The sequence below is a fragment of the Cicer arietinum genome, chromosome 6 (assembly GCF_000331145.2).
Source record: "Cicer arietinum cultivar CDC Frontier isolate Library 1 chromosome 6, Cicar.CDCFrontier_v2.0, whole genome shotgun sequence".
Taxonomy (NCBI): Eukaryota; Viridiplantae; Streptophyta; class Magnoliopsida; order Fabales; family Fabaceae; genus Cicer; species Cicer arietinum.
In genome coordinates, this window is record NC_021165.2 from 69147679 (window position 1) to 69158849 (window position 11171).

The 11171-nt window shown below is 29.4% G+C and overlaps 2 protein-coding genes across 2 annotated transcripts; both read right to left on the bottom strand.

The window, feature by feature from the left end:
• Positions 1–1118: 1118 nt before the first annotated feature.
• On the bottom strand, positions 1119–3101 carry LOC101492797 (probable NAD(P)H dehydrogenase (quinone) FQR1-like 1). The gene is made up of 2 exons (XM_004507354.4): positions 2359–3101; positions 1119–1560 (listed from the first exon to the last, which is right to left on the bottom strand). Exons 1-2 carry the CDS (start codon positions 2937–2939, stop codon positions 1329–1331), a joined length of 813 nt encoding a protein of 270 aa, XP_004507411.1. The 5' UTR covers positions 2940–3101; the 3' UTR covers positions 1119–1328.
• Positions 3102–4515: 1414 nt separating this feature from the next.
• Positions 4516–7528, bottom strand: LOC101493457 (arabinosyltransferase RRA2-like). Its single transcript, XM_004507357.4, has 2 exons — positions 7111–7528; positions 4516–5909 (listed from the first exon to the last, which is right to left on the bottom strand). The coding sequence occupies exons 1-2, from the start codon at positions 7294–7296 to the stop codon at positions 4794–4796; spliced, it is 1302 nt and encodes a 433-aa protein (XP_004507414.1). The 5' UTR covers positions 7297–7528; the 3' UTR covers positions 4516–4793.
• Between the last annotated feature and the right edge of the window lie 3643 nt (positions 7529–11171).

An 11171-nucleotide genomic window follows, 5' to 3' on the forward strand; every position in this document is an offset into this window, starting at 1 on the left:
AAATATATATATACATACACAATTGTGTAAAAAAATATATATAATATATATATATATATATATATATATATATATATATATATATATATATATTTCCTTATTTATCTTGTGTTTTTGTGTCGCTAAAAGAAGGATTGAGATGACACAAATGACATTAACAAATAAGATCATGTATCAATAGTTTTACAGTATGATTGTGTTATTCGATGTGCTCTCGATACTTCTTTTACTCGTTATTCCCGTCAATAAAAGAAGTATCGAAATTGCACCAAATAACGCACTTGACTTCAAACTTTTTCATAAACTTATACCACATGCACCTTTGATATTGTGCAATAGAATGTGAACCTATGTAACTTCAAACTATTTTCCCTAAATTTGATTTTAAGAGGGCTAAAGATGAATGAACTACAACTTACACACTTAGTCTTGCTATCAATTTCCTTTCTAATATTTGATTCCACAGTACTTGATTTTCTAGGAAATGTCATGTTGACTTTGTTTTGTGAGAAAATATAGTCTTTGTATTGAAGTTACAAACTTATGGTACATTATGATTATTGATATTGTAAAACAGATATTGTTTATGGTATATTCGACTTATAGTACATCACAAATACACTTACAATAAAATTGCATAATCCTTTAAAAATCTAGATGTTTTGAATATAATTATTGTTGTGAACTACTTCATTTGAAATGAAATATATGCAAAAAGAATATATTAAAAATTGATGTATTTGATCTTAATTTTTAATTAAATACATTAACTTTTTAAATATAATTTTTTCTTATATTTCATTTTAGGGGAGTACAATTTTGAAAAGACCAATTTATAAGTATTTTTGTCTCGAAATTCATTTGACCTCGAACTTGGATTTCATAGAGTAAATGTGTGACACATTTATTGATCTTGATTGTTTGATCTCAAATCAACAATAAAGATGATTTAAAAGTAATTTGGTAATGTGACCCAATCGATCTCAAATCAATGATTGAGATCAAGAAATATGTATAGTTGTATATTTCTTTAAATAAATAGAATTTAAATTTAGTATTTCGTTGGTCCAACTTTTTCTTACATATAAGATTGGAGGTAGTATTAAAATTTGTGAATCTCCATAAAATATACCTTAGTAATAAATTTATTATGAAGAGAACAGAATCACAAAAATATGAAGTTTACAATGTGTACATTTTTTTTTCTCTAGATGAGAAAGACAAGGTTCATCATGATCCTGCCAATCTTATACCAACAATAAACACAACATTTGAATTTGAGTATCACCATAGCATTGAATAAAATTCTTAAGGTCTTTGAGAAGAAACTAGCTTTTGTGGCCTAACTTCTTGACAATTGAAGCCATGTATCTACCTTGATACTCTGCTAGTGCAAGCTCAGCTTCACTTGGTTGTCTTGATCCATCTCCAGCAAAGGTTCCAGCACCATATGGAGATCCACCTCTAATTGAATCCATTTCAAACATTCCAGCACCAAAAGTGTAACCAATAGGAACATAGAGCATTCCATGGTGGACTAATTGTGTTATTGCTGTCCAACTACAATATAGTAGTCACATAAAGCATGTTACTATTATTGGTATAAGGTTTGTGTCCCACTCATGATGATGATATTAACTATCACAATATATACATTGCAATCAACACAATAATATCTTTTGTAAAAAAATTTATCTATTTACTCCCACCACACATTAATTTATTAGTTTGTGGAGATTTTTTTATCACATTTAAGATCCTCTATAATCCAAAAAAGTCCTTCAATCATACCCCACTCCTAAATTAATACAAAGCAAAACCACATGTGGTATTGTATGAAACTTACTCTCCTAATTTTGATCAACTATTATTGTTTGTAACATTTTGCAACAAGTTTTAACCAATTTCATACTCTTTTTTTTTAAATCACCACTTTGGCTTATCATTGGTTCCCTCAACTTTAACTCTTCAGGTTGATTATAGGACTAATCTTCGACTGAAGGTTTAATCACAAAATTTTCAGCCTCTATTAAGAGGCTATTTTGAAAGGGATCAAATTTTGATCCTCTCACCCACAAACTGAAACTATGTTGTCAATTGAGCCACAACCATTGCCTAACAACACAAGCTTGAGATTCAAAACTCAAACTCTAACATGACATACTAACAACTAAATTTTTTCTTATAAAAAACATAATCTCAACTTTTGTCTCAAATATAATACATTATTCAAAAGCAACTTTAGACTTTAGAGCCCTTTTTCAATCATGTTGTAAAGAATCAATAAAATTATAATCATAGATAAACTTTTGAATATGCATAAAACAAAATAATAAAAAAAATAAAAAGCCCTCTTACGCTGTGGTTTCTTGGCCACCACCCTGAGTTCCAGTACTAACAAAAAAACCAGCAGGAACACCAGCAAGCTTCTGCTCCCTCCACAACTGACCTGTCGAATCGAAAAACGCCTTCATCTGCCCTGCCATGCTACCATACCTCGTCGGAAACCCGAACAACAAACCATCAGCCTCAACCAAATTCTCAGCAGATATAATTGGAACCTCATCATCATCACCCTTTTCAGGTGCCTTCATCAGTTCCAACACTTCCTTAGGAAGTGTCTCTAAAACACGGTACAAAACACCTTCAACACCATCAACAGAATCAACACCTTTCTTCAATGATCTTGCTAATGATTCAACATGGCCATACATTGAGTAGAAAACAATGTAAAGTTTCAGTTTTTTCACTGCTTCTGATGTTGATGTTGGTAATACTACTACATCTATGCTTCTACTTGTTGCTGTTGTATCATCTTTTTTTGGAATTTGGGTTTCAATTTCAACACTAAGAGGCTGTTGTTGTTGTTGTTCATTCTCTTCTTGATCGGTAATTGGTGATTTTTTCTTGCTTGGTATGCAACCACCTCCTTTCCCCATTGAAATTTCAATCGGTCAAATATATTTTTGATAATTAAGTTTAAGACTATAGTTTCAATAAATGATGTGCAAATAAAGGAATATTATACTTTGTTTTTGACTTTTCTTGACAAACAAGATATTAGAATTAAAGTTACTATTATGAATCAAATGTTGGTTCTCATAACTTAATTTGAATTTTATAACGAAAATAAAAGGAAAAGAAAAAGACAGAGGTGGGTGGAAAACAATGTAACGTGAAGGAGATTGGATTAGACTTCACTTATATGAGCTGTATTAATTTTAATTTAAGATTAAATTAAATTAATTAGTAAATGACTATCTGCTGGCATGCTATCTTGTGAATTAAAAACACAAATTCATATTATTTATTTGTTAACGAAAGTCCAAAACACAACGTGGTGTCACCATCTTTTTAAGTTGTTGTTGTTATTATTATTATTGTTATTATTATTGTTATTATTATTGAAAAGTATTGTTATTGTTATTATTATGTTCTTTGATCAAATAATAATATTCGTCGCATAATGTTTAACTTTTTTTTTTTATAGTTTTTTTTTTTTGAAACTTTAATAGGAGAGATGGTAAAAATAATAAAACAAGAAAACAAAATATATATCTTCTAAAATGAAATAGAACTCAACAGCTAATTAAAGAAAACATAAGAAAGTAGAAAATAATACAAATATAATATGGGTGTGTTGACTGACTAGAAGTTAGGTGATACCTTTGATAAATGATATTAATATATTAAGATTTCATTTTTGTTGACAGCTTCCAACTATTATATCTTCAAAAGATAATGTTATTTTTGGGGTAGCAAACTGAAATTTCTTTCTTTTTTCCTTGGCAAGATTCCAATTATTTTATATGAAATCATTAAATTGTTTTGATAAATATGTTGGAAGTCAATAATATTATGCAATTATTGGTAAGTTACACCTAACTACTCCATCTTGTCTCCAACTAAGAATAATTGCAGGTACAAATACAAATGAACAACCTTCTTGCAAATTTAATTATTAAGTTAACTAAGACTTCATTTTTTTATCCTATTGATTTTAAATTTTAACTAAAACAATTCTTGATTATACTTTAATTAATTAATTAATTATTTCTTGGTCAAATTCTAGATTACTAAGGTCCTATTTTAAAAATAAATAAATAAAATCAGAGAGTTAAATAAATGTAATATGAGTGAATGTGGAAGATATTTACATGTGAATTCATCTGATTAGACTATTATTGTTTTAAAAAAATATGGAAATACTAAAGCAATACTTTTATGATTATCCTGGTTTTGCTTGAAGGCTTTGATATGCATGAACATACAACTTTTGAAAGAAATCTTTCATGCAAAAAAAGACAACACAATGCTATAAAACTCCCAAAAAAAGGAAAGAAAAAAGGGGGTCCAAGTCCTCTCTAGTTTCATATAAATGTCATTCCAAGTTTCATTTTTTTTTTCTTTTACAAATGGTTCTGATTTCATGTACTTTCCAATACCTTTGCCTAAGGTTCCAAACCCCTTGACATTGCACACAAGCTTGCTAACAATGTGTATTGCATATGAGGATGAGATAAAATAAAAAATTAAATTAGCATACAACAAATGTTACAGAAGAAATCTTATGTAAGACCCACCTAGATCAAGTGCAAAATAACCACAACAAAAAAGAAAGAAAAAGGGAAAAACTTAACAGTCTCAGAATTGGGGTAAAAGCATAAGTCAATGTGCTGATAAAATGATATATTTTTTGACCTACACCTATGCTTTATCACTCATATAATGTACTTTGGAACTTTTTTGAACAAATAACTGAGACACATAATATCCTAGCAGCATAAACAAGGTTACCAACTTGAGCCATTAGGGAAAGGTTTGAGAGCTTCCTGCTTCCCATTAACATAATATTCAACAATCGCTTTCATTCGTGGAAGCTTATCGGGGTGGTAGTTCACGTGAATAATTACCGGTTTCAATTTACTGAGGTTAGCATCATATCTTACTGTTTTAAAAAGAACCTTGCTGTTCATAAAGAGGTATATATCCATTGTTCTTCTGGCAGCATGAAGCCCTTCATAGCCAGGATGTGAGGGGTAAAAGAGTTCTTCATTGAAAACGGCTTGGTCCCATGCATTCTCCTTGGAAAGTCGTGTCGCCACACGATCCAAAAGCTCAATTGAAGGAATGGTTGGTCTGATATAAAAGAAACCAGAATTGTAAACCCATATCCTCATGGTATGGGCGTATCGAGACCAACCCATTGCCGGTTCGTCAAAGACATCGTTGAAGCCGTAAGTTGTCATGTTATCATGACCGTCGCTCATGGACTCTACATCTGAATCCCGGTATAGATGATTGAAAGGATTCTGCAAATAGACAATGTCGACATCGGATAGAAGAACACTATATCCCAACTGCAAAAATTCTCTTAAGATAAGAAATTTAAGCCCAGAGACAGCATGGTTCCCTCCACTTTTCCCAATAGTATCAATACCTTCATCTGGGTCTCTTTTGTAAAATGGAACTTGATTTAATTCACAATATTTGGAAATCTCGTCGTCTAAAGCAACAACTATATAATTCGGAATACCAACTCTCTTGATATTGGTGAACCAGACCTCAAGCATCTCCTTCACATTGGAGTTTGCAAGTGCAACTATGATCTCTCGATTAATTGCAATTTTCTCTAATATCTTTGCCAATCTCGGGTTCACAGATTCATCAGGAACAACAGTAGGATTGGTTCTGAATCCCTTGACGGTACCAAAAGGTCCAGCTTTAACCTGTTTACCCAATGCAAGAAACTGTTTTTGAGCCTGGTCTTTCCCTTGCTCGGCAAGCCTAAGCCTTTCGGTCAACTCCCTGACCTGTTTTTTAAGTTCAGCATTATTATCTGATACTGCTACAAACTCTGATTTTAACATGTTGACTCTATCCGAGGATTCACATTCAGCTGAGATTTCCTGCCAAAATAAAATTTATGATAAAAATCATGCCTGTTGTGCAACTTTCATAGAACGATCTGTAAACCAAAAGCCAGTAAAACAAAGAGAAATGTTTGCCTATACAAATCAAGGCAAAAAGTTGTTGCCTAAACATTACGCAAGAAAAAGAAAACCACTTGTACAACAACAACCAAACCTTATCCCACTAAGTAGGGTCGACTACATGGCTCAAATGACGCCACAACATTCTATCATATAGCATATTTCTTTCCACTTCATTAATCTCTAGGTCTTTCCTATAGCTTCTCTTATAGTTTTTCTAGACCGTCTCTTGTCTCTAGAAATTTGATTACCCTCCATTTGAATTACTCTCTTTAGTACAAAATCTACAGATCTTCTCTCTACATGCCCAAACCACCTAAGTCGAGTTTCTACCATCTTTTCTACTAAAAGTGCTACCCCAACTCTTTCTCTAATGTTGTCATTCCTAATCTTATCTTGTCTAGTCTTTCTCTTAAATTTTTAAGCATGTGTGAAAGAGCATAACAATATCAGCCACATCTAACAACCCTAATCATCTGTCAAACATAATTCCAAGAGAGTGGTTTATCCTTATGCTGAGAAATGGACCACACGGGAAGTTTTTTCTTCAATATAAACAAAGAGTTAAATTAGCATATATAGTCAATATAAATTAGTTTTACACTAACTGCCAACAAATGTCCTTCACTTTCAAAATGCAGTTACAAAAGTATGGTGACGTGACAAAACATTTGATTTTTATTAGATGTCAATGTAAAATTAGTTTCCTTGGTAGTGCATAATCATATGATTCATATCCTTTAAATCCATAAACAAATCTAGGAAAAATAGCCACATTGAACAAGAGGTTGAAAACTAGCATCATTGTTGTCCCAAACATAATATATAACTATCAAATTTCAAACCTAATAACAGAAATGTTAAGTATACAAGTGATCCATCATCCATCATCCATCCATCTAAGGTAATCAACTAACTAACTAAATTCTAAAATTTAAAGTAAACAAAAATCAGTAAGATCAAACACTATCACAAATACACCAAAAAAAAAGTAAAGTGAAAATAGAGAAACATCGAGTCAATGAAAAACATGCAAGAGCTAAAATTTAAAGACGAGACCCAAAATTTAAAATCGAAAGAAAAAACAGAAAGTTACAATCTTTGATGAAAATAGAACCTGGGTCTTGGATCCCTTAACAGGGAGGTGACGAGAGTGAGAAACAATGAAACCATTGGGAAACAAAAAAGCTAAGATGCATCCAATTAGAATACCAATTGCTACAGCGGTTAAAACCCTTGATTTGCGTAGAGATTGGGCGTTGTTCCTCATCAAGGGTCCTTCTCTTTCTCTGCGTCCAATCATTGTGTGTATGTATTCCACCACCTCAAACACTGAGACTGAGATGGTAGTTTTTTCTGGTTATGGGGTTTTGAATAATTGAGGGTTAAGAAATGAAGAATTGAAGAATTGGGGTGGTGAATTTCAGCACAGACATTCACTTCGATTTCGAAAATGATTTTGATTGATTGAACTAAAAGCTTCTCATATTCTTGAAGGGATTATTGTATATCAAATTGCAAGTTGAATACGAAGTGCCATTTGAATTATATTTTTCAATTAAAATAGGATAAACATGTCATTTTGGTCGAAAAAAAAGTATATTTAGTTTATAGTATATTAGTAAAATGTATTAATATGTTGTTATAAATTATATTGTTTAAATGCATTGAATTTGAGTTAAAAGAGTTGAATAAAAGTGCACTAAAAAATTTGGAATTAGTCATATTGCTCATTTTGTAGGGATATTTTTTTTAATTATATTCTTTTTTCAAATTCTTTTCCATATATTTTATTTTGAATTTTTTATATGTTATATTTTTTTTAGCTTTAAAAGTTTGTAAATAAATAAAATATAAAAAAATAATTAAAAAAACTAAAATATTAAATAAAATGCATTAAATAGAAAAAATATATTAAATAAAAAAAATACATTAAATTTTGATTAACTATATTCAATCTCAATTCTACTGGACTGTCACTGAATTTACTATTCGAAGACGAACAATTTAAATTGTTTTAATTGATCATATTTTAATAATTAAAAATTACGCTAAGAATAATTATCACATATATTTAGACTCAAAAGAGGAAATTTGAGGACTCATTCATTGGGAATCAGTGGTTTCTTTCTCTAAGCATGTAACGATTGCTCTCTAATCTTGTAACGCTAAGAATAATTATTATAAATAATAATGAGTTGGAGGCAAAATTTGAGGACTCATTCATTGGGAATCAGTGGTTTCTTTCTCTAAGCATGTAACGATTGCTCTCTAATCTTGTAACGATTCTTACCATTGAATAACACTAAGATCAGAATCACTTTGATTCTGAGTATCTGATTCTTCTGTTTTTCATTTGAGCATTTTCGTCTTTCTTTTATAATTTTAATTAATGTGACACTAATGTGGAAGAGTATTTAGAGCTCTATTCCTAATTTATCTCTAGGCAGTGATACAATGTCAATGTGTGGAAGGAGCATTTAGAACTCTATTCCTATTTAAGTGATGTCACGACCTCACACCTCTATCTTAAACTTGTGCATGATGATCAAGTCCCAATGGCTGGCAATTGGAACAATATTTGGGATATGTGAATGCCTCCGAAAGTATAATCCTTATGTTTATCGAGAGTGTCCTTATTAGAGTTTAGATCTAGCTTTTATTATCATCCTCCCACTTCTATTGCTTCACTTATTTTGTGTGTTAAGATATCTAGTATGCTAGTGTAGTGGAGAACATTTTTCTAAGACTTTAGGACTGCATTTAAATTTGTCTCATGTTGATATTTTTTGTCAACGCACTCCGCCAACCATGTTCCATGACTATATATTAAAAAAATTATACCATCTTTACTAAGTTAAAATTAATGTTGTTGGAATATTTTATTAAATATGTATTTAATTATTATATTTCAATATTATTATCTCGGAATATATCTATATTTAGTTTTTTTTTTTTTATCAATAAGGAGCTTTACAATTCATTTTTTTGAAGCGGAATCTTTTAATACCATTATTCTAATAGAATTTTAATACCAATTTAATTTAATGGACTTTTGAAAATTGTATTTTTGAATCAAATTCAGGGAACACAGTTTCTTCATATGGGCTTCACGGTCACGCTTGGAGTTAAGATGTCCGAATTGTAAGTGCAAATATTCAATTTAATTATTTTTGAATTTAATCAATCAGAATGGAATTTGTTCAATTCGACCGATTAAAACATGTTTATACTAATTTGAAATTTTTCAAATTTTTTAGTGACTTTAGATTGATTTGGAGGCGTAAAAAATTCTGAAATTAATATTTTATATATTTAGATTAATTAATTGAAAATATCAAAAATTCAAAAAAATTTCATTATAATTTAATCAATCCGAATAAATCTCATTTAAATTGATTAATTAGACTATAATTGACAAATAAAAAGAAGTTCGGATATTAACACAAATTTTAAAAATAATTAATTTAAACCTATTATCCTTCGGTTACTTTTCATCAATAATAGGTTTAAATTATGTTAGGTTATCAAAGAGGTAATCAATGACGAGTTGGGTCAAAACGTCTACGTAACACTGCCAAGTGTATGAAAAATTTCTCATGTACCTCCATTTTTAAATTTATACCCCATAATTTTTTGAAATGCCAATTATACTCTTAATTTTTTTTTACTATAATTTCAGTACACATTTTATTTCTGGAAAATTTGAAAAAAGTTTTCCGGTACAGAAGGTAGGTTATTATCGGAAACCTTTAAAAAAGATTTCCGGTACGTGGAAAATTGTATTACTGGAAAACTTTCTCGAAAAGATTTTCGGTACACAACATTTTTTTTAATTATATTATTTTTATAAATGCACTATAAATAATTAATACACTATTAATGTATTATAATAGTTAATAATTAATATACAATAATTAATAATTAATATTTCATAAATCGTGGTCCGAGAGATGCTATCAATACACCATTCAATAATAGTTAATAATTAATACTCCATAAATCGTGCCTGTGAGATTCTCTCAGACAATCATTTCCAAAACAGAATCCATAGATTCAAAATCACGTATTCTTGCTATCCACTGAAAAAAAATACTAATATAATAAATAAATAAATAAATCAAGTTTTCTGGAAAAGTTTAAAAAAAAAATTTCAAAAATCATATTCTATACCGGAAAACTTTTTTCAAATTTTTCAGAGTGAAAGTTGTGTACGAGAAAACTTCATAAAAGATATCCGAAAATAATGTTCTATACCGGAAAACATTTTTCAAGTTCTGCGGAATTTTTTTTTTTTACACTTGCTTCAGTTTCGAAAATGTTGAAATAAAAAAAATTTATATATACAAGAGTATTTTAATATTTTTCTTTGCTTTTTGGAGGTACATGGATAAAGGAAACGGTACAAGGTAAAATTTTCCAAGTGTATTTATTAATTGGGCCCATGGTCCTCAAGGAAAAGTATAGTCGAGGTTTTAACTCCATTAACAATTTGACTAAAAATAAATTTCTGAGGACAATTAAAAACGAATATGATTTTTTTACTCTTTCTACGATTATATTTTTACTCCACAAATCCTTTAAAAATTTAGATTTATTTCTGCCACTTTTAAAAAAATCAAAATTTCCTAACAATTTTTCACTTTTTCTATAGTTAAAACAGATTAATGGACTAGTAAATTAGTATTTTAGGGGATGTCAAGTGTTAGAGAGAAATGATTGAAATTTTTTAATAAACAATCATATATTATATGCTATTCTGATCATAAATAAATATAAATAAATATTGATCAATAAAAATTTATATATTTAGTCAACTATCAATCTTTTTTGACTCATTTTAATATATATTTATGACCATGAGGACTTTACTAATGTCAAAAAGAGTTTGTTGACTGTATTTTTAAAAAGAGATTTAATATATTCTAATCTTTATAAAATATATATTTATTAGGTTTATTTCCTACGATTTTATTTATTTATAAATCTTAGTCATTCTATAATTTTAGTAAAAAGAACTTGGTATTCATATGCTCTTTTAATTAGTAGACACCGGTCAATTGGTACAGTACTCTCTATTCATTTAAATGCACAATTTTCTTAAACAAAATAGTTGATTTAAATAATTTTAGTAAATTGTCCTTGTAATAATTAATAGATTAATTCATCGAATGTTTA